Source organism: Acomys russatus, chromosome 16 (genome assembly GCF_903995435.1).
Source record: "Acomys russatus chromosome 16, mAcoRus1.1, whole genome shotgun sequence".
Lineage (NCBI taxonomy): Eukaryota > Metazoa > Chordata > Mammalia > Rodentia > Muridae > Acomys > Acomys russatus.
In genome coordinates this window covers 39,638,027-39,662,214 of record NC_067152.1, presented here as the reverse complement: position 1 = coordinate 39,662,214, position 24,188 = coordinate 39,638,027, and the positions used below count along the sequence as shown (strand labels likewise).

The window sequence follows — 24,188 nt, the reverse complement described above, 5'->3', positions numbered from 1 at the left end:
TGAACTCTCCCCTTTTTGAGGGCTGGTTTGCACCCCGAGATCGTGTCATGGTTGCCACTCAGCAGTTAGATGTGAGGAGTCTGCTTCTAATAAATGGGGAGACTGAGGCTCAACCCAGGGAAGAGGTGTTTCTGAGAGGAAAACATCTGAGGTGGAAAAGCAGGGTAGGGCTGCCATCTCTTTTGCAGGCAGGGACCTTTAACATAGTCTTCCTGTTCCATAAACTGAATCAGGAAGAGAGAGGGAATCCAAGCAAAATATAGTTGCCCCAAGAGTGGACAGAACGCTGGAGAAAAGAGTCGTCAGCTGTTCTCATGCTATCTGGCCCTCTTCCAAACCTCAGCGTTCTCAGCATACCCCCATTGGAGGGTCAGAGACCCCTTTAGAAAGCCTCGGAGTGTCTCCCCAGGAAGCTGTGTGAGTGAGCAATCACCGCACTGCTGCTCTGCAAATGACTGTCCCTAGCCTACATCATCTGCACTGTCCTCAGACCGTTCCCTCTCAGCCACTGCCCTTCCCAGGCCCCGCTGACCAAGACCCTGCTCCACTTGGAAAGGGTTGGACCGGCAGCCCTGACAGTTGATATCGGGTACCAGGCCAGCTTGTTCATGAAGCAGGGGCAAGCAGAAGTCTCCAGAAATCATCACTGTCCTATCCCCTGAAGCTATTTTAAGAGAACAGGGAAGCCAGCTGTGGTGGCCCACGCCTTTAATCCCAGCACTCAGGAGGCAGAGGCCGGTGGATCACTGTGAGTTCGAGGCCAGCCTGGTTCACAAAGCAAGTCCTAGGACAGCCAAGAAAACACATAGAAACCCTGTCTTGAAAAACTAAAAAAAGGCCGGGCATGGTGGTGCACGCCTTTAATCCCAGCACTTTGGAGGCAGAGGCAGAGGCAGGCGGATCGCTGTGAGTTCGAGGCCAGCCTGGTCTACAAAGTGAGTCCAGGGCAGCCAAGGCTACACAGAGAGACCCTGTCTCAAAAAAAAAAAACTAAAAAAATTTTAAAAAGAAAATAAAAATAAAACAAAAAAAAGAAAAAGAAAAACTAAAAGAAAAGAAGAAGAAGATAAAGATACAGGCAAGAGAGGGACTGGGCTTTCTCAATGCCTGAGTCTACTTAGAACTAGGCACAAGGATGAGACTGCCCTAGAAGTGACACCCTGGTGGCAGGAAGTGACCACTTCTGTGGTAACACACCCCTCTCAATCCCCACCCCACCTCCACCCCCACCCCAGCCAGCAGTGGTTAGAACAAGGGGTGGAGCCTGGGAACACTGGGCAGCTAGCAGTTCTGGGTCAGTGGTGGAGACAATGCCCTTGCTCTTTCTAGCCACCACCTGGGTGCCAACAGCCTGTCCTGCATAGCTGGGCTGTGTCAGAACTGCGGGTGGGGGTGGGGGTCCTGGGAAGAGATACAGGCAGGAGTAAGGCTAGGTCAGAGGTCAAAAAGACGAGATGCCCAGGACCTAGACAGGCTCTTGTCTGAGTAGCTTGTGCCTAGCCTATCCAGGGATCTCCTACTTTGAGAAATGGACTACCTGCCCTCTTGTGATCTTATCCCATCAGGGTCTAGACCACCAGGTCTAAACTCCATGTCCTTACGGGGTCCTGCATGAGGGTCACCATTTAGCATGTGCCACAGTTCTGCAGAAGGCCACATGTTTCTTATAGGTCTAGGCCAGTAAGGGGTTTGCTCAGCAGTATCAAAGAGGACCCATTCAATAAATCTAAGGGATTAGAGGTGCTGTGTCTCCACTAGGAGAGTTCTGGCCTGGCACACAGAGTCCTGGGTCCCATCTCAGCACCACATAAGCTAGCCATGGTGGCTCACCTATAATTTCAGCACCTGGGAGGTGGAGGCAGGAGGATCAGAAGTTCAGGGTCATCCTTAAGGCAAGTTTGAGACTAATTTGAGTTACCAGAGGCCATGTCTCAAAAATAAATAAGGCCGTGGGCTGGAGAGATGGCTCAGAGGTTAAGAGCAGGAGCTGCTCTTCCAGAGGTCCTGAGTTCAATTCCCAGCACCCATCTGGCAGCTCATAACTGTAACTCCAGTTTCAGAGAATTTAATGCTCTCTTAGGCCTCCCTGGGCACCAGGCACACATACATGCAAGCAAAGCATCCATACACGTAAGACAAAAATTGCAAAATGTGCCAGGTGGTGGTGTCGCATGCCTTTAATCCCAGCACTAGGGAGGCAGAGGCAGTGGATCTCTGAGTTCGAGGCCAGCCTGGTTTACAGAGCAAGTTCCAAGACAACCAGGGCCACACAGAGAAACCCTGTCTCCAAAAACCAAAAAATAAATAAATACATAAATACATAAATAAACAAATTTAAATAAAATACCTACTATGTGTTTGGTGCTCTCTCCTTATGTGTGAAACTCCATAGCCCTATTGGGGATGCTCCTGACACTCTGGCTTGGTGAGAGAATAAACTGAAACCAGACACACACACACACACACACACACACACACACACACACACACACACACATTTATATTTATATGAAGACTCTAGGGCAAGCTCCAGGGCCCCAACAGGTTCTGTGGTGACCAGTAGACACCTTTCACAAGAGAATGAAATCTGGTCCTGGCTCAGGGAGACTTTGGGATTGGGAAAGCACAGAGCACACAGTACTACCATGTTGAAAGTCCCCATCCTGCTCTGGCAGCCACAACCTGAAGTGTTGAAGCATCCCTACTTTAATGCTAAAAACCAAATGGTACAGATGGTGGGACCCTTGGAGCTAGGCTTTCACTAGCCAGGAAGAGCACAGAGGTGGGACTGGGACTCTGGTAGTCACAAGATGCCCGGCATCCAGCTCCAATTCTGGAAATACCTTCACAGAACTTCCCAACAGAGATGCCCAAACTTCAAGTTCTCTGGGATGCTGCCATGGGGGTAGGCTGACGTGTGGCACAGCAGTGAGATAGGATGGAGACTTTGTGGCTATCCTGGGATGGGCAGACAGGACAGTTTCCCTCCGAGTGCCTCTTCCAAGTCGCCGCCTGTGGCCTCGGTGGCCCTGTTCTCACCAGCTACTGCAGCCCCTGTTAATGGTCCTTCCCCGCAGGGGTCAGCAAGATTGTGACAGTGGATGTGAAGGGGAGCGGCCCACTGTGGCTGAAGGTGAAGGACCTGGCCGAGGGCATGACCTATCGTTTCCGCATCAAAGCCAAGACCTTCACCTATGGGCCTGAGATCGAAGCCAACATCACCACGGGCCCTGGAGAAGGTAGGAGATGCCATATTGCCCAAGGCCCCCACATCCTAGGGCCTCCAAGTAGGAGGGACTCCAGGGGGTCTAGAGCCAGATCTAAAGACCCTGGGAATTCCAGAGCTTACTTTCTCTTCTAGCTCCTGCCCGCCCCGAGGCTCCTCCCTCTGTCCTCCTCCCCCCTCCTTCTTTCTCCACCCCCCCCCTTTTTTTTTTTTTTTTTTTTTTGGTTTTTCGAGACAGGGTTTCTCTGTGTAGCCTTGGCCATCCTGGACTCACTTTGTAGACCAGGCTGGCCTCGAACTCACAGCAATCCGCCTGCCTCTGCCTCCCAAGTGCTGGGATTAAAGGCGTGCGCCACCACGCCCGGCCTTTCTCCCTCTTCTTGACTCCTCCCTTTCTGCTCTGTTCTTCTCCCCGCCCCATCCCAGCCCTAGTTATTAGCAACTAAGTCCTCAGGGCTATTCCAGACTCTCTTGCCACACAGGCACATAACACACATCCCAGGCTGTCACAGGGTCTGCCTCACTGTAGATCCCTGGTTGGCCTGGTATTTATCCTCCTCCTGCCTCAGTTGCCCAAACGCCGGCTTTACCAGAGCAAGCCACCACAGCTACCCAGCCTCCCACCCCCTACACACACACACACACACACCCTCCCCCGCCCCTTTCTTTCCTTCCTTTCTAACCCTTGGCCCCTGTCACCTCCGTGCAGGAAGGATACCATCTGGCAGGTGTCCAAACCTCCAGCCTGGCCAGAACCACCTCCCTCCCTGTACCGCCCCCTTCCCCCACCCCAGCAGTGGCTCTCAGAACAGGATGCAGAAGAATCCCCCTCAGCTCTTGTCCAGTTGTCCAGTCCCTGGGTGGACACGGAGGTTCTGGTTCCGTGAGAGAGCCGAGATCTCCTGTAGTGAGGACACCAGCACCTCCAGCATCTCTCCGATGCACAGGGAACCTCCTCACAGCCAGGCCTGCCTTCCCCAACACCTAATACCTCTTTTTCCCCAAAAATAGGGTTTCCCTGTGTAGCCTTGGCTGTCCTGGAACTCACTCTGTAGACCAGGCTGGCCTGGAACTCAGAAATCCACCTGCTTCTGCCTCCCAGGTCCTGAGACCTGCGCCAAAAGCTTTCTCAGCTGCTTTTAAACACATAGAAAGAAGGTCACTTTGTATTTCAGTGCAGGGCCCCACCCTTGGGCTCTCTGTCTAATACTCTCTTTCAGTGCCCCCTGACCTCTTACTTCCCACTTTCCACCAGGGACCCTTGGGCAGTCAGGGTTTAATCTCCACAGGCCCTGTCACGGGTTCAGGCTTTCCCATGCTGAACCTAAAAACCACCTCCCAAGCAACACTGCTGTCCCTCCCCCCACACCACCACCACCCCTGTCTTGAGAGAGACTCCAGCCCAGCCTAGCCCAGCCCAGCCCAGCCCAGCCCAGCTGGACTTCCTCCAGAAAGCCACCTTCTTCCCCTCCCCGCCCCCCACAGCTAGCAGCACACAATGTTCTTTCTCCAGAGTTTGGGCTGCAAAGAGGAAAAAGGCTGAAGAGCCCAGGTCTTCTTGCCTTCTACCAGCTAGTGGGTTTGTCACCCCTGTGTCACACTCTGGAAGAGAGTGGTTAGCAGGACCATGGAAGGCTCCTGTCCCAGCTGCCCCAGGGCTCTGTTTCTCACCTGAGATGTGCTGGGATCTAAAAGCGGGAAGAGAGCTGACAAATAGCAGGCCACCGATTACAAGTCTGTGGCGAAGGTTAGGGAAGATGTTGGACAGGAAGTAGAGGAGGGATGAAAGGTACCAAGAGAGAAAAGCAACCTTACCCTGCTGGAGTGGATAAGAAGAGATTTGCAAAAGGCAACACCCAGCCCAGGTGCTCTTGGCATTCAGAAAAGCTAGCCCTTCCCTCAGCCCTGAGCAATGTGCTATACAGAGTGAAAAGCAAGAACTCCTAAGGCCACTCCAGGCTGTACCCCAGTCTCACTCAGATCATGCCTCCCCTTCATGGGCTGCAGGCAGGATGCTTCTTAAAAAAGGAAAGGAGAAAAACAGTGAGGTCCTCTGAAGCTGGCACAGGGGTGTCCAGCTGTGCGAGTCTCTGGCCTCCTGTCTGGGTTTAAGGGTTCTCCTGGGCCCCAGAGGGCTTTGGTGGAAAGTTAGGACTCCTGCTGTCTTCCTAGCAGGCAGCCAGAGGCCACCAGCCTGCACTCATGCACACACCGCTGTGTCAACACTGACCCCATGAGCATATATAGGAAGGCTGCTGTGTGCCTGGCTCTGGGGATGCAGAGCTTCATGTCTAGTGGGAAACAGGCTTGGTGGGGACCACACATGGCAGGAGTCTCAAGGAGGGTACCCGGCTTGTGCTGACACACTCCCAGTGAGGTGTTCGGGAGGCTGCATACACAGATACCTGGCCCAGTCCTCTAGCGACCCAAGCTGTCTCCTGTCTGCTATCCTACCCTCCCTCTCCAGTGTCTCGGTCTGTTAGACACACCTCCCGCCAAGCTCTCCTCCTTAGGCGTCCTAGGACCCTGCTCGCTCCACACCTAGCCTAACCTGGTACACATGGGGGGTAGGGTAGTTGAGCCCCCTCAACCAAATTTTCACCCCTGGGCACACTCCGCCCATCAGTCCATTTGCCTCTGCTGCCCACCATGGTATGTCCTTCCAGGATTTTCTCCTCCAAGGTCCTTGCTGATGCGCAAACCGAGGAGGAGGCACCCCTGGAGGAGTCCATGAATGGATCGTGTAATAAGTTCTGGCTGGATTCAAATGCCTTAGTCCTCTGAGCTTAGTCGCCCTCAAGCTCATCCCAGGATCATCCCCTACACCTTGCTTTGCCCTGAGATTCAGAATGTGGAGTGTGGGACCAACAGGAAGAGACAGGAGTCACATCCTGGCAGGCCTGGCCCAAGATTATACTCTTCAGATCCGGTATTTGCAGCGGGTCCCAGAAGCTCTATGGCCAGAGTTGATCTGGTTGCCCAGCCCCCTGGCACCAGCGCAGGTTGTTGGTAAAGGAGGCCAATCTCAGCTCCAGAGATGCCCTTCTACGCTATGGAATGTTTGCAGGTGCCCCAGGACCACCAGGAGTGCCAATCATCGTACGGTACAGCTCGGCCATTGCCATCCACTGGTCCAGCGGAGATCCTGGCAAAGGCCCCATCACACGCTACGTAATAGAGGCCAGGCCTTCAGGTATGCCCCTCCCAGGCTGGGCTATCTTTCCTCCACGGCCCAACTTCTTGTTCTTCCCCTGTCCTGCCTTCCTGTCCTCCATCCAGGAAGGCCCATGTGCACATGAAAGTAGAAGTGGAGGGTGACTGATAGTGGTTTCTCCCTAGGGAATTCCCTTGTACAGACTGACTAAGGCTAAAGGGTGTTCAAGAGGCCAGAGGGGGTCCTGGGAAAGTAGCCCTAATAAATGAATGTGTACAGGCATGCGGACCCCATTTCAGGTCCCCAACCCACCCTGCATAGAAAAGCCATATGTGATGGTACCCACTTATCATTCTGGGCAGATGAAAATGAGAGAGCAAACTGGAGTTTGCTGGCTAGAACTGGCAAGCTCTAATTTCACTGAGACTCTGTCTCAAGAGTAATTAACAAAGACACTCAACATTCCCCTGTGACCACCACACGCAAGTATGTGTGCAGAGAAGCTAGCCGGAGCAAGGGTTTGGTTCACGTTAGTTAAATGCCTGTGCCCTACTTGTGACTCGCTCTTGTCATCCTACCGACCTCTTCCTGTCAGGCTTGAAATTGAATCACGAGAACTTCCAAAGCCATGAGCAGGGGATCAGTCAACTCCTGAGGGGGCTGTTCTTTGCTCCTGTTTCACTAGCATCCCTGCACCTGCTTCCCGGGCTCCAGCTCCATTACTCTGCCAGCTCCAGCTCCCTCCGTTGCTAGGTTTCCAAGCTAATCGGAAGTGCCCAAGTCAGCCAAGAGCTGCTGCAAGGGCTTGCTCTTTGTATTGAGAGGACCTGCGCTTAGGCGATAGAAGTTGAGAAAGATAAGTCTTTGCTGCCCAAATGAGAATTATAATCAGAGGTAGGAGCCTGTCAGGGGTGTGTGTGTGTGTGTGTGTGTGTGTGTGTGTGTGTGTGTGTGTGTGTGTGTGTGTGCACGCGTGTTGCACGCCTGCGTGCTCTGCTGGTGGAGGCCCAAGGTCAGCCTCAGGTGTCATCCCACAGGTACCATCCACCTTGTATTATGAGACAGGGTCCCTCACTGGCTTGGAACTCACTAAATGAAGCGAGGCTGGCTGGCCAGGGAGCCCCACGAGATCCTCCTGTCACAGTCTCTCCAACACTGAGATCCCAAAGGCTTGTCACTGTGCCCATGTCTGGCTTTAAAATAAAAACTTGCGTTCTAGGCATCAAACCCTGATCTTTACGCTTGCAGGGCAAGCAATTTGCTGCTTGAGCCATTTCCCCACAACACGTATGGAGAATTGAACCACCCCCACCACAGGCTGTACATTCCTCGGGGTGGCTGGATGCTCATCACCCCAGTAACAAAGAGTTAGTTATCCTGGAAGTCCTGGAAGCTGCCACCACCCACCGTTGCCCTACTCTTACACTAACCATCATTGCCTCCACCATGTCGCCCACACTGCAGGAGGTACTGGCTCTCCCAGCTACAGATGGTCCCTTCCCGGACCACCACTGCCAGCTGTTGAGTTGGCCCAGAGGCCTCTGTGTGCATCTCCCTCAGCAAGACCTGTGCCTGCTATTTCTACCCAAGGTGGCCAACCTGATGCCAGGCTGTGGAATGTTGGCACTGGAGCCAGGCCTATTGATTTTCCAGCATCCTGTGGGAGGCCCAGCATGAGCCACTGCCCTTCCAAGTTTGGGGGCTGTGACTTGGTGTGCACAGGTGGAACAGAGGAAGGATGGAGCCCAACACTCCATGACAGAGCAAGAAGGGCCAAAGCCAACAGTTCCAGGGAGGGCAGGATAGTGGGCAGGAGGAGGAAATGAGCCATGAGGATGCTAGGACAACCCTTAAAACTGTTGGAAAGTGGGCTGCTTTTCAGAGATCGGTGCCTCTCCCATCCTCTGGGATGCCTGCCCCATCTTTTATCCTCCCCCAATGCTTATGAGCTCTTCATGATAAAACAGTCCTGGTGGTACTAAATACCCCTGTACTGCTGCACTTGTTTGCTACATAGACTAAGCTAAATATACCGATTTCTGCAAACCAGAGAGCCGAGGGAGGGGGAGAGGGAGGGATTCTCTCAGGGACTGCCAGGCCTGTGAACCAGCCCCCCTCATTGGCTGACTCTGGGGACAGAAGCCAAGGCCACTGAGGGACATTCCAGCAGCTTCTGGTTTGGTCTCGCTGCCCAGACCCTGTCCTTTTTTTGTGCAGGAGTACAGTGAAGGGGGAGGGAGCATATAAACAGCAGGCAGAAGGCCGCTGCTTCTAGAAGGCTCAGCAGGCTTCCCCATAAGTGATTAGCAAGCATCAGTTAAACCCAGCACTTTCCTGGCACCAGGAGGAAACTCCATGCCAAGAGTCAGGTAACTCCACAGGAAATGCCAACATTGCTACCTACGGCAGAGGGACCTTGGGAAGATACACTAAGTGCTCTGAGCCTTGATTGTCCCATCTGTCAAATGGGAGCAACAGTTCCTACTTCCTGCAGTGGGTATGGGCTTGAAAAATAAACTGCCCCCTTCTGTTGGGTTGTATGACAGAGTGTCAGCTCGGAGGAGGCCCTCATTGTTAATAGTAGTCACATGAGCATCTGTACCCCAATATATCTCAAAGAATGAAGTGTTGAACTATGTGTTGAGCTACATGATGGTATTATGAAAAACCCAGGGGAAAGTCTGCTTTCCTCAATTTAACACACACACAGGGAAGGTGTCTGAGCTGACTGCTAATTTATAAGAAAACAAAGAAAAGCCAGATGTGACCCTTAAGGATTTCACAGCCTCCAAAGTAGGGAGAGAGCAGAGAGGTTAAACCAAATGATAATTGGGTAACCGGATATGCTGGCACAAAAGAAGAGGCTGAGGCAGGGGAATTGTAAGTGTCAGGTCAGCTTAGGCTACAACGTGAGACCCTGCCTCAAAAAATTAAATATAACATAGGTAATAGTCCAATAGATACACAAAAATACTGATGAGGCAGGGAAAGATGGCTCAGTGGGCACAGCGCTTGCTGATCAAGCATGCGGACATGAGTTTGGATCTCCAGCACCCATGTAAAAGCTGAGCAAGAATGTGTGACCCCAAGACTGGGAGGCGGAAGAAGGCTGGGATCCCCGTGATCCATCGCCAGCTGATGTAGCCAATTCCTGAGCTCAGGATTTGATACAGAACCCTGTCTCAGAAACTAAGGTGGAAGCCTGGCATGGTGATGCATGCCTGTAATCTCAGCACTCAGGGAAGCTGAGGCAGGCTGAGCACTGTGAGTTCGAGGCCAGCCTGGTCTACAAAGCAAGCCCAGAACAGCCAAGGCTACACAGAGAAACCCTGTCTTGAAAAGCCAAAATAATAATAATGATAATAATAATAATAATAATAATAATAATAATAATAATAATAATAATAATAATAATAATGTAGAGAACAATAGAGGAAGAAACCCAGACACGGCCTCCATATGTCCATGCTATTTATTTATATATATATATATATATATATATATATATATATATACACACACACACACACACACACACACACACACACACACACACTAAATATACTTGAGGTGGACCAACATATAAACATATATATAAACATACATATACTTTATACACATAGCCTAAAATTTAATTTTATGCACTATTTTAATATTTTATACATGAAGTAGTTTTATGGCATGTAGTTGTTCCACTTAAGCTGCTATGGGTCTCAAAATGTTTCTGGAGCTGCTTGTGGTGGCACAGGCCTATAATGCCAGCACTCTGGGAGACAGAGGCAGGCAGAGCTCTGTGAGTTCGAGGACAGCCTGGTCTACAAAGTGAATCCAGGACAGCCAAGGCTACAAAAGGAAATTAAAATGTTTTTGTTTGAGAGCATTTTAGATTTTATTTTTTTATTCTTTTAGGTCTCACTACATATCCCAGGCTGTCCTCAAACTTGGGAACCTCTTTCCTTGACCTTCAAAATGCTAAGGTCATAGACATGTCAGTTTTAGAGTTTAGTTTCTCAGGTCAGGGTGTTTAGCCTATATTGGTTTGGTTGTTAAAGAATTTACTGCACAGCCAGGTGTGGTGGTGCACACCTTTAATCCCAGCACTCAGGAGGTGGAGGCAGGCAGATCTCTGTGAGTTCGAGGCCAGCATGGTCTACAAAGAGAGTCCAGGACAGCCAAGGCTACACAGAGAAACCCTGTCTTCAAAAAAACCAAACCCCCCTGCAAAAAAAAAAAAAAAGAAAGAAAGAATTTCTTCTTGTTGTTTGTTTTGTTTCTCTTTGTGTAGCCTTGACTGCCCGAACTCACTTTGTAGATCAGACTGGCCTCGAACTCACAGCAATCAGCCTATCTCTGCCTCCCAAGTGCTGAGATTAAAGGCATGTGCCACCACACCCGGCTGCACAGTACATTTTTTAAAATATTTCACAGATTTAATTTTCTTTTCTGAGGCAAGATTTCTCTGTGTGGCCCTGGCTATCCTGGAACTCACTCTGTAGACCAGGCTGGCCTCGAACTCACAGAGATCTACCTCCCTCTGTCTCCTGAGTGCTGGGATTAATGGTATGTGCCACCACACCCAGCCAGATGTTCTTATTATAAAGAAAAAGATTAAGAGGCACCCTCTGTCAGAAAGTTTCCATCTCTAAGACCTTCCTAAGAGCCAGGTTCAGGCAAAGCCACTAACCACATGGCACCCACTCAGCACTCAGCGAGGTGCAGCCAGAACCAGATTGGGTGAGATCTGAGGCTCCTCCCCCTCACAGCACCTCCTCCTCCCTATGCTCCTACAGATGAGGGCCTCTGGGACATCCTCATCAAGGACATCCCCAAGGAGGTGACTTCCTACACCTTCAACATGGACATCCTGAAGCCAGGCGTGAGCTACGACTTCCGGGTCATCGCAGTCAATGACTATGGCTTTGGCACTCCCAGCAGCCCCTCCCAGTCTGTGCCAGGTACCAACCTGTAGGGTGGCAGGTCAGAGAGAGTCCGTGGAAAAGCCCGGTGACATGCTGGGCAGTGGGAGAAGAAGGGCAGACATTGGGCAGCAGGAGTAGTAAAGTGATCTAACCAAATGCACTGTCTCTCAATCCTTCTAACCATGCATACATAAGCTCTGGGTCCCAGGCCTACAGCTCCAAGGGAAGTTGCCAGCCAGGCCATAAACCATGTTTCCATGCAAGCCGCCTCCCAACAGCCAGCCAGATGGGACCACAGGTGCCCACTAAGACCTCATTGAGCAGCCCTCAGGTGGGCCATGTTTGCTGCCCCACCCACCCCCTTTCTCTCATTCCTCCCACCCAGCTCATCTCTGGGCACAAGGCCTACACCCATGGCCCTGGTCAGTTGCTGACCACTTTGAATATAAAGGCAGAAATTCAACTCAAAATTTCACTTCTCCTCTCTGGTTGGACATTAGCAACCCAGCTCCTCTTTCTAATCACATACCTGCTCCTATGCCCAGATGGATAGCACCAAATTATTGAATACAAAGAATCCAAGATAGAACTCTAAGAACCAGACCCTCATTAGCTGTGACATGAACTAGGAGTTTCTGGATGCAGGAAGCAAAGTACTGGGCAGGGGGTTGATAAAAGGAGAGCAAGGCATTTAAAAAAAAACCCACCCATGACCTCTCTCCCCGCAACTTCCCTAGCTTCCTATCAGTAAAAATAAACATTCACTACAACTTTGAGGAAAGTTCTCCCAGGCTTCCTAAAGACCACAGAAACATCTTTCCCCATACAAATTAGTCTTGTCAAACCCCTTTCCCCCAAGGCAAGAGAACAAAAAGAAGAAAGAAACAAAGAAACAAATAAAGAAAGAAAAGAGAGAAAGAGAAAGGAAGAAAGAAGAAAGCAGCTGATGTACTGCTATTCTCCCTTCTTGATCCCCTGGCAGACATCATTAATCAATCTCAGCACTCTCTTTAAATAAATCCATGGACTTCTTAATCAATTAATCCATAAGACGTTTCTCAAAACAGTCCACCAGACAAACCTTTGCCTGCAGATCAGAGATGGAACTTTTAGAGGGCACAGACCTCCCATCTACCCATAATGCCCATGAGCAGGTGGAATAGGAAAGTTTAAAGGCAGGAAAGTATTGAGCATCCTGGTCCTCACACTGTACCCCTGTTGTAGCCCAGAAAGCCAGCCCCTTCTATGAGGAATGGTGGTTCTTGGTGGTCATTGCCCTCGTGGGCCTCATCTTCATCCTGCTCCTGGTCTTTGTGCTCATCATCCGAGGTCAGAGCAAGAAGTACTCCAAGAAGACAGACTCAGGTGAGCATCCCTCCATCCACTGCTGGTAGGCTTGACTCTTGAGGGTCTGCTTTATGTTGGGGGCTGGCCAGGCCACTTTGCTGGCAATGTACCTTCTTAGGTGGGGCAGCTAGAAATTCCTCCACACCACCTCAGGCTCTAATCTGGGTCCTGATGCTAGCAAGCAAGAAAGGGAGCTGGAAAGGAATGGTCCTGTGGTCTGACGGGTACCATGCCCCCCCCACTCCCCCACCCTCAGGAGGCAATACCAAGTCAGGAGCCCTCGGCCACGGGGAGATGCTGAGCTTGGATGAAAGCAGTTTTCCTGCTTTGGAACTCAACAACCGGCGGCTGTCTGTAAAGAACTCCTTCTGCAGGAAGAACGGCTTGTACACCAGGTAATGTCCCTGCATGTGGGGACAGGGGACAGAGACTTAAGGGTCATATACCAGCGTCCATCAGTGACAGCTGGGAAGAAACATGGAACATGCAATGCCCACTTGGCCTTCCCCCTCTCTCGGGAAATAGCATGCAAGCAACAGGGCTGCCAATGGTCACGTGGGACCTCCAGCAAGATGCCCAGGGGTTTGTGTTAGTCCCACCAGATCTAGCCACGAGGAGTTGGGTACTAAGAGTCTCTGCCAGTAACTGCAGAGTGCAGGAAACAAGCAGCATTGCAGAAGCCAACCCGCAGTTGTTTGGAGTCAGTCCCACTAGTAACTGGCCTGAGAGATGGCCATACACCCCAGAGGTGAGCTGGACCGAGCCGAGGCACCTTAGTGAGAGGTGCCAGGGACCAGCCCATTGCTTATGCCAGGGGCTTGACTTACTTCTGTTGAACTAAGTCAGGATCTTGCACCGTCTTTCAGCCTCTGAAAGCAGTTAGGGTGGAAAGGCCTTGGGGTACTTAGGTGGCAGAGAGTTTGCCTATCATGTGTGAAGCCCTGGGTTTGATCCCTAACACTGTGAAAACTGGACGTGGTGGCGCAGACATACCCACCATCCTGGCAGGTACTTGGGAGGCAGAGCCCTGATGATCAGTACTTAAGGGTCATCCCTGAGTTCCACTGAGTTTGAGGCCAGCCTGCATGACATGGGACCCTTTATCAAAAGCCCAGAGTGGGAGTGGGGGGTGGGGGAGGGGGCAAGTAGAGGCCATTGGCAGGAGCCAACTCCCATTCCTGACTTTGTTCCAACTGCAGTCTTCCCAGCACATTCTTCCCTGTAGCCACGAAGCTGCCCACTCGCAAGGGCAGGGGATGCCCCTGGGCCCACCTGGCTCTCCTCTGATAGGATCGGGCAGTTTTATGCTCCCAGCTCAAGGGAGGTTAGCCAGAGGGGCTCCTTGTCTCTAGCCTCAGCCAGCCGTATTGACATTCACGGCTCAGTGGAGGCAGCAGTGGGGGGTAGGGGGTGGTGAGGGGGGAGCCTCTCAGAGGGAACTCACAAAGCTACTCTCTGTCTCCTCTAGTTGGGATACGCCATGTGTACTTCTCCAAGGGGGTGGAGGGGGAAGGCTGAGGGGGGAGCAGGCAGGCTCTCATCGCTCGCCAATCCAGCCTTCCAAAGAAAGAGACATTTGAAGCTGTGGTTAAGCTCACCCAAGCCTGGCATGGCTGCCACAGCCCTGCTGAGCAGGCTCCAGGGCCTGCCACAGGGAACAAGGGGACATTTCACCCAATGGCCACACCTCCCCTTATCCCCCGCCCCATCCCTCCTATTCATAGGATGCACCCACAGAGGCCTGCGTGTTCTATGCCCCCGCGTGGGAATGAGAAAAATCTTGTTTTCACCAAACAAGATCCAAGCCGAACTGGTCACAGTAATGTTTGTACGTGCATGTATGTGTCCAGGCACACAGACACACATACCATTTGGCCTGTATGCTCAAAAACGTTAGTGTGGCATTCTGTTCCTTCTCTTCTAAGGCCCAAGCTGACACAGTGTGGCCCCAAGGAGGAACCCAGGATGGAGGAGCTGGTGGCCTGTGTTCCTCCAGATCTGTCTGAGGCCACCTCTCTCAGCCCCACTCCCTTCTCTCCGCAGGTCCCCTCCCAGGCCCAGCCCGGGCAGCCTACATTATTCAGATGAAGATGTCACCAAGTATAATGACCTCATCCCAGCTGAGAGCAGCAGCCTAACGGAGAAGCCCTCAGAAATCTCTGACTCCCAGGTGAGGGCCAGTGCCTGACAGGAAGTGGCCGTTAGTAAATGGGGCAGACGGGATGAACAGTGTCCCATCACACAGCCAACATCCTCCTCCTCCTCCTCCTCCTCCTCCTCCTCCTTTCTTTCCTTCTTTGACTAGTGCTATAGAGACTAAAGGGGCTGGGGAGCTATGGAGAAGTCATTCATGGGTCAGCCACCACCTCCTCCCAGCCGCTGGTGAATGGGGTCTGGATCACATGATCTCTAGGAGAGCCTGGTCCCCTATAACTACCAGAGCCCCCACCCCAACATCACCACGATTCTCAATAACTCTGCCTCATGGAAGACGCTTCAAGCTGAAGTGAAAAGTGACTAAAGGAAGGGCTGGGGATGCAGCTCGCCAGATGAGTGCTTACCTAGGATGCTGGAATCCCGGGGTTCAGTCTCAGCACCTCAAAGATGGGTGCTTACCTGGCATGCTGGAATCCTGGGGTTCAGTCTCAGCAGCACTTACACCAGCCACACCCATACTCCCAGCTCTGGGGAGATGGAGCAGGAAATCTAAGACCACCCTGGAGTTCACTCAAGTGCAACAGCCTGAGATTCTAGCTCCTTAGTTTCAGGGCCAGATGCCACACTGTGCCTGCCCATAGAGCTGGGTCTGGACCTTGTTTCTACCCTATCCCAAAGTCCTTCCTATGGAACTTTCTAGAAAAGCTTTCCACTCTGTCCAATGAGACATCTAAGAGAACCAAACATTCATTCCACTCCTCTAAGTCATGTTTGACAATGTGTTCAGTTTAAAGAAGGAAGAAAAAAAAAAAAAAAAAGGAAAAGAGAAAAAGAAAGCAAAACCACCTTTAAAGAATAAATGAGCCAGGCGATGGTGGCGCATGCCTTTAATCCCAGCACTCGGAGGCAGAGGCAAGTGGATACCTATGAGTTCGAGGCCAGCCTGGTCTACAATGCGAGTCCAGGACAGCCAAGGCTACACAAAGAGGACCTATATGATCCTAAGACTTATGTGGAGTCCACACAGTCACTCTGTGACTGGGAGGGTTCTCAGTAGCCCTTCACACACACAAGGCAGGTAGCATGGTGCACTGAACAGGTTGGAGTTGAGCCACGCAGCACCTGGCCCCTCATAGGCACTGGAAAAGGTACAGAGTGTCAGTTGGGTCTTTCAGCTTTTTTTTTTGTTTTGTTTTGTTTTGTTTTTGAGACAGGGTTTCTCTGTGTAGCCTTGGCTGTCCTGGACTCACTTTGTAGACCAGGCTGACTTCTGTCTCACATCGATCCACCTGCCTCTGCCTCCCAAGTGCTGGGATTACAAGCATGCAGCACCACACCTGGTTTTCAGCTTTTGTTTTGTTTTTGTTTTTGTGTTTGTTTGTTTGTTTGTTTGTTTGTTTCGAGACAGGGTTTTTCTGTGTAGCCTTGGCTCTCCTGGACTCATTTTGTAGACTAGGCTGGCCTCGAGCTCACAGCGATCTGTTGTTTTGTTTTTCGAGACAAGGTTTCTCTGTGTAGCCCAGACTATCATGGAACTAGCTCTTGTAGACTAGGCTGGCCTCAAACTCACAGAGATCCACCTGCCTCCGCCTCCCAAGTGCTGGGATTAAAAGTGTGTGCCACCCAGCCCGGCCTTTTAGCTCTAACAGTGTCATTGAAAACCAAGCATTTGGCCTTAGGACCACCACAGAGAGCCCAGGTTCCAGGAGGCTCACTAGAATCCTGACATCTCTGAGGGAAGAGTGCCTGGCAAGACACTGAGAACGTAGTTGAGAGGACGCCTGTCCCCAGTGTGGTCCTCGTATTCGGTACTGTCATCAAAATGTTTGCCTAACTGTAGGTTAATAGCCACATCCCCAAGCTCTTAAGTGTCACCAAAGGGACCCCAGGAAGACAGCTTTGCCACTCTGTAATTATCAGGAACGCAGGACCCTAATCCTCGATGGCTTTCTTCTATACTTCTGGCTTGGCAGCCATGGGAACTGTGTTTCTGCATCCTCCTATGGGCTCAGGACAGCTCCAGCAGACTCATAGGGAGAGGCTGTCTCTGACTCCTCTCAGGTCTTCTCTCCCCATCTCTCTGGTCCTGGGAATGGAACCCAAGGTCCCCCCACTTGCTAGGTGAGAATTTTACCCCTGAGCCACACCACCAAACTCTGGCCCATTTCCTGAACCTGCTCTCAGGACAAGGAGGTGACAGAGACACATGGCTGTGATCTCCAGGAGCTCCTTTAGGGTCTGCAGGGTTAGACCCGGAGGACAAGCTGACCTTGTCCCTCTGACACACTTGTTTTTGTTTTTAAGATTTATTTATGTATTGTGTGTATATGAGTGCTCTGTCTTCATGCATGTCTGCACATCAGAAGAGGACATGGGATCCTATTATAGATGCCTGTGAGCCACCATGTGGTTGCTGGGAATTGAACTCAGGACCTCTGGAAGAGCAGATAGTGCTCTTAACCACTGAGCCATTTCTCCAGCCCCTCTGAGACCCTTGTTACATACATCTAGGAATGCTCCCTGCCAGAGATCTCTGGGTTATCAGTCAGGGTCTAGAGTGTACACCCTGATGCCTACCTATCCTGGGCAGATGACAGATGTGGGTCCCTGAGGACCAGCAGCCATTTCCCCTCAGTGTCAGTGGCTCTGAGAGAATCACTGCCTCTTGGAGGGGTCCCCTCCCCCAGGCCGCCTGTGCGTGGGTGGACACGTGCAGCCTGGTTTATATTCTGAATCAGGCCACCCAAATCTTGTTCTCCAAAACTGGTACAAGTCTGTCCAGCCTTTCTCCTGCGAGATAGTCATAAACAAAACGTCAATTTGATTTAAAAATAAACATATATGATAAGACGCAGTGTGAGAATGCCTCCCTGTCCATCCCCACCCCCACCCCCAGGGCTGTGGGTGAAGGGCTAGAGGAAGAGGCTGGCTTGTCCCAGGGACCCAGGGCCATGCCTCAAGAGGTACTAGGGAAAGGGGCCCCAAGCACCGGAAAGGCACACCCAAACAAGGCCCGTGGCTTGTTTAATGGAATGTCTAAAAATGCAGCCTGGCTGCATTCCAACTCATTTTCAAAATAACAGCACAAGTTTAGTTTAAAAAAAAACAAAAAAACAAAAAAAAAAAACACCATATGTTTAGCACACAAATACATCTCAATGGAAAAGAAACACGGAGCCCAAAGCACATGTCTTCTGATCTCGACATTCGGTTTCTAGCAGTATCGTGGTTGGCCAGCTTCAGACTCATTTTATTTTATTTTTTAAGATTTATTTATGTAGTATGTATACAGTGTTCTGGCTGCATGTACACCTGTAGGCCAGAAGAGGGCATCAGATCACATTACAGATGGTTGTGAACCACCATGTGGTTGCTGGGAGTTGAACTCAGGACCTTTGGAGGAGCAGGCAGCATGCTTAACCACTGAGCCATCTCTCCAGCCCCTTCAAGCTCATTTTAAAAGAATTAAATCTATGTGGAAAAGTATAAAGAAAATGCATGGGACAAATCACATCTAGCATTTATTGATCTCTTACTAGGAGTCAGGATGGGCTCTAAGAATTGTGGGTAAATGATACTTGGTCCTCGGAGTCCCAAGTAGAGGCATTATGGCTGCCTCTAGGTTCAAACAGTAGGCAGTATGCACGCCTCAGCAACTCCAGAACCCCCTGATTCCCTGCTATACTCTTCCTAGCACACACATTATACAGGTCAGGCACACTGGAGGCATGAGTGCTGACTTTGGCCTGTGTGGAACTCATTCTTTCATTCACTCATTCCTTCCTTGGGATATTTACTCAGCACCCATTGGCCCACACCACTGTACGGGACCAGACACTTAATGGTAGTAACTGCAATAGTAAGCAAGAGATTCTTTTTTTTTTTTTTTTTTTAAGATTTGTTTGTTTATTATTATATATACAGTGATGTGCCTGCATGTACACCTACCCGCCAGAAGAGGGCATCAGATCTCATGATAGATGGTTGTGAGCCACCGTGTGCTTGCTGGGAATTGAACTCAGGACCTCTGGAAGAGCAGTCAGTGCTCTTAACCTCTGAGCCATCTCTCCAGCCCAAGCAAAGATTCTTGTGACATCCTATTATGGTCTGTTGGGAAAGGCTACCTGTGCATAAATAAGCACTGGGCTGGAATCTCAACCATGAGGAGACCATAATGACTAACGGTAGGAAGAAAGGGATGTCTGTTTGAGGAAGTTGAGACACTGAAAAGAGACCTGGGGGAAAGGTCCCCACCCAAAGGCATGCAGCAGAGGGATAGCGGTGCTCCCCAAAGAAGCTGGCATTCGTTTGGTGTGGATAGGTCTGGGCCAGATACGGAAGGAGCCACGTGGGTCTGAGTCAGGGACACAGCTCTCCTTCCCACACAGCCTCTGCCTGCTGAAGGTCTCTCGTCGTTTTGTCCATTTTGTTTTTTAGCCATAGGGTTAGCCATCCCTGAGACGGGCCCAGCTAAGACCCTGTCTGTCTTTCCCTCTGCTTAGCCCAAAGAGAGAGGTACTTCAGGGCAGAGAAGTCGGTGGATGTCTTTTCCATGCCAAGCCTCCCCCTCCCCCAACTTGCCCCTCCCCCCCCCCCCCACGTGCTTTATGTGTCTCATTTAGCGGCCAACCGCCCCACCTTGGTCGTGGGTTGATCTCCCTATGGCACTTGGGGATACAGAGACTTGGAGATGCCAAACATTAAGCTCTTGGTTACTGAGCTCAGGAGGGCAGGCAATTGGGACTCAGTCTGTCCTGATGACTCTGAGGACAACACCCATCCCAAACCTACCTCGGGAACCTCCCTCAAGGCTAGCAACCACAAACATCCCTGACAGCTAGGCAGCACAGGCTGACATTTTTAAAGCTGTTTTCACACAGGGAGCCCAGAGCTCTGACAAATGATCCCTCAAGGGGAACATTCATGAAGTCCTCTGAAGATTCTCAAGAGCCCCTTAGCATATCATCAGCCTATCCAACTTGAATCCCCAATGTCCTGCCAAAGGTTGCAACTCACTCTACCCCAAAGCTTAGCACAGCCATGGGGTCTGGGGTGTGGTCAGGCTAAACAGAGAGCCCCTGGGACCCCAGATAAGAGAAGAGCATCTCTTAGTCTCTGATGTCTTCAAAACAGGGACAGGGACACACACACATGCACTCATGCACACATGCACACGTGCACGCATACTTACACACACACACACACACACACACACACACACACCATACACACAAAACCTTCCTGATCCCAGATCTCAAACCTCTCTCTTAAGCCCTGAGCGCCTCATCCTGCACCTTTACCAGCTGAGACTGGTGCAGGAGATGAGCAGAGAAGCAAAGGGCTTTGTCTCCTCTTTGGGGTTTCAGCTTTTTCCTCTAGGGTTGGCTCTCCTTCTGAGTCCCTCCCCCACTCGTGTGTCCCCAAGCTGGGGCCATCTGCCCTCCTGCTTCTGAGACTGGGGGTAATTGCTGATTGAGTGGCTTTGAGGAGCTGTTAAGAGGCCAGGGAACTGAAGCAGTTGCTTGACGGCTTGGCAGGATGGTCCCTGAAAGCCCCCTTTGTGCGTGCCCCCTCCTGGGAAGCTGCATTCAGCGACGGGAGAGAGAGAGAGAGAGAGGGCTGAAAGCTGCAATCGGAGCCCCTGGTCCCCCTCATAGACTTTCTTCTCACCCCACCCCCACCCTGAAAAGAAACAGATGTTCAAGGGGGAGGAGGCAGCAGGACAGCCCTGTTAGTCTGAGGCAAAGACCACCCCCTTTCCCCCTTGGCTGTGGGGAGCTGGAGGAGGGACTGGCCAACAGTTCAAGACATTACCCCCCCACCCCCCCACCTCACCCCCCTACCTCCCCAAACCCCCCACCCCCCCCCAACACCGCTTCCAGCCTTCCCATCTGTCAGGGCTGCTGTTCCAAAGGACCAGGCATCTAGTAGGTGATCAACAGATAGCAGCTGATGGTGGGAGGTGACAGAGATAAACAGGCTTTCAGATTTGGGCCTGGAAGAGGCAGAGAGGAGGCACCCCATCCTCAAGCCAGGCCCACCCCACTGTTGCTTAGGGAGGATGCTGCCCCTTTCTACTGACTTCACTGGGGGAGCCTCCAATCCCTGGCGCCTTCTGATCTCTCCCAAGGGGCCTCTGAGTCCTCCCACTGAAACTGTCGCTGCCCCATTCTTTCTCCCCAGTACCACCGTTTACTTTACTCTCCATTTACTTTGCCTGGTTTGGCTCCTTTTGCCTGCTAGGTAGCAAGCGACCACTTAACAGACAGGGCCACCAAGGCTGAAAGCCTAAGAGTGGCAGTTACAAACAGGCTTCAGAGCCAGGCGTGGTGGCACAGGTCTTTAATCCCAGTACTCAGGAGGCAGAGACAGGCAGATTGATGTGAGTTCGAGGCCAGAGGCAGACAGATCACTGTGAGTTCAAGGCCAGCCTGGTTTACCAAGTGAGTCCAGGACAGCCAGGCTACACAGAGAACCCCTGTCTCCAAAAACCCAAAAACAAACAAACAAAACAAACAGGCTTCACTAGCAAGGGCCATGCCACCACCCCACCACCTCTCACCCCAGAGCCTCACGCATTGTAGAAGTAGCATGCAATGATCTGGGGCTCCTCCCAAATGTGTTAAGCCTGGGGCTAGCCAAAATTCTAGAAGCCTTGGAGATGCTGGCAAACTCCAAGACTGGACACTCATGGAAAGATCTACCCTGGTACTCTATACCCCGAGACCCTTTTGGAAGAGAGGCACCCCACCCTACCCAACACACACACACACACACACACACACACACACACACACACACACACACCACTGCTGTTACCACCACCAGCCTCCGCCTCAGGACATTAGCCTGGCCTCAGCATATGGAACTCTCTTGTCTATGTCTTTTGTTCTGGGTAGGCAGCTGGGGCAGACACACAGCACAAAAAAAAAAAAAAAAAAAAGTTCACATTGTGCTGCCTTAAATCCAAGGAGAATTGACTGAGGGGCTGTCCATTGTGAGCTGGGCTCTACCCTCCTGGGAAAGATGGCTCCTGGAGGAGGGGTGAGCTAGAGAACTAAATTAGCAAATGGTTAGGGAAATATGTCTCCCCAGGAGGCAGGGAGGGGCTCTCTTCCTCCTCTTGAAACTCCAGATGGGAGTTAGGGCGAGTTAAGAGCAAGGGTAGACTACAGAAAGTCAGGCAGACCTGAACTCAAGCCTGGAGGCAGCCCTGTGTCCCAACAGCCCTGGCCCGCCACACACACACACACACACACACACACCTTGTGCACTTGGTTCCTCTTTAGCACTCAGTGTCAGCCCTTTATGTGCCCATGCCCACGCAGCATCAGTGCTAACATAGCATCAACACTCACTACATAGTACCAGTACCTGCACCTAGCAGTACTCGGCATGAGCACTCTACCACATAGCAGCAGTACTCACATAGAATGCAGCATTAGTGCTCACAAAGCACCCCTGGTATTCACAGAGTCAGCACTCAGTCACACAACATGAGTACTCAGTGACAGTACCCACGAAGCATCAGTACTCACACAGCGACAGTACCCACGCAATGTCAGTACTCCCAAACACCGGGATTCACATAGCGTTAGTACTCACAGCCTTAGCATTCATATAGTGAATTCACAGGCACAGCACAGAGGTGTGAAAACTAATTACAGAAATGCCAAGTCAGCAGCAGCTCCTGCCTTCCCAGGGCACCTGCCTGAGAAGCCACCGTAGCTCTGCCTCTCTTGAGGGCCTAGATGTCACCAAGGGCTTTGTCCCTAGAACACTCTGTGCATCCTGTCTCCCATGGCTCAGGCCTGGGAACAGTCACCTCCAGTTGCTCCAGCTGTTAAACAGGACACAGCGGGTCACAAACTCACTGGTGTTGGCCAAGCTGGGTTTTGTTGCCAGCTCTCCCCAACAAGCATGTTTTCCTTAGGGTCATATCAGAACTGCTGGCCAACTAGGGACATTGGTAGGCAGGGGAGAGGAAGGCCAGACATTAACTGGGTAGTAGCCAAGCAGCCTTGGTGACATCCTCTGGGCTGCATGTCAGTAAGTGTGCCTTTCAGCATCCAAGCTGCTCTGTTCCCCAGAGTCTCCATCTGTTGTCTTACTCCTTAAAGCAGTGCTGGAAGCTTGGGGTGGGGACTGAAGCGGGTTGGCGGGGGGGGGGGGGGGGGGGGGGCCTGGAGGAGGGGCGGGAGGATGTGGTAATTTTAGCTCTACAATTCAGAGTTTACAACTCAGATCGACTTGTCTCCCGCAGAAGAGGCCTGTGCATAGAACTGCAGAATGTCATAACAGAGTTAAGAATAATTGAATATTTTATATTGTGGGGGCAGGAGAGGATACCTCCAAAGTCATCATAAGAGAATTTGGAGCTTTTGTTAGTATTAAAAAAAAAAAAATTCAGCCGGGCGTGGTGGCGCACGCCTTTAATCCCAGCACTTGGGAGGCAGAGGCAGGCGAATCGCTGTGAGTTCGAGGCCAGCCTGGCCTACAAAGTGAGTCCAGGATGGCCAAGGCTACACAGAGAGACCCTGTCTCGAAAAAACAAAAAACAAACAAACAAACAAAAAAATTCGTGGATGTACATGTTTCTGTGACTCGTGTACATATGCATGAAGGAGCCCAGAGAAGTCAAAAGAGGGCACTGGAGTCCTTGGAGCTGGAATTACAGGTTGTTGTGAACTGTACAATCCATCCTGGGTGCTGAGACCTAAGCAACTTCCCTCAGGAAGATGTTCTTAAATGGTGAGCCATCTCTCCAGGCCCAGTTGACATTCTTTTCATGATGATTTTCTTAGCAGCTTGCTTTTGTCCTAAATCAAATGTGGGTGAGCACCTGTATTCTTCACTGCCCAGGACCTTCCCAAGTCTTTTTTTTTTTTTTTTTTTTAAAGCATGTGCCACCACACCCTATGAAATCAGGTTTTCTTTTTTAAAGTTTATTTATTTATTATGTATACAGTATTTTACTTGAACACCAGAAGAGGGCACCAGATCTCAGTATAGATGGCTGTGAGCCACCATGTGCTTGCTGGGAATTGAACTCAGGACTTTTGGAAGAGCAGACAGTGCTCTGAGCCATCTCTCCAGCCCCGACTTCCCAAGTCTTGATCTAGCTCAAACTTTATCCCTATCCCAAAGTACAGACCCAGGTTAGGATGCATTTTGGGCCTAGAGAGATGGCTCAGTGGCTAAGAACTCTTGTTCTTGTTGAGGACCTGGTTCAATTCCCAAGACCCACAAGGTGGCTCCCAACTGTCCATAACTGCAGTTCCTGAGGTCCGGTGCCCTCTTCTGCCTTCTAGACACCAGGTGCACAGCCATACATAGAAACAAGCAAAACACTTGTGCACATTTTTTTAAAAGGCACCTTATCATA

General features: G+C 51.1%; 1 protein-coding gene across 1 annotated transcript in view; it reads left to right on the top strand.

The window, feature by feature from the left end:
* Sdk2 (sidekick cell adhesion molecule 2) overlaps positions 1-24,188 on the top strand; it is a 123,258-nt gene that overhangs the window by 97,599 nt on the left and 1,471 nt on the right. Inside the window, exons 36-41 of the mRNA XM_051158991.1 lie at positions 3,078-3,239; positions 6,294-6,419; positions 11,171-11,335; positions 12,524-12,664; positions 12,903-13,041; positions 14,690-14,816. Coding sequence (XP_051014948.1) covers positions 3,078-3,239; positions 6,294-6,419; positions 11,171-11,335; positions 12,524-12,664; positions 12,903-13,041; positions 14,690-14,816 — 860 coding nt within the window. The remainder of the gene's footprint in view (positions 1-3,077; positions 3,240-6,293; positions 6,420-11,170; positions 11,336-12,523; positions 12,665-12,902; positions 13,042-14,689; positions 14,817-24,188) is intronic.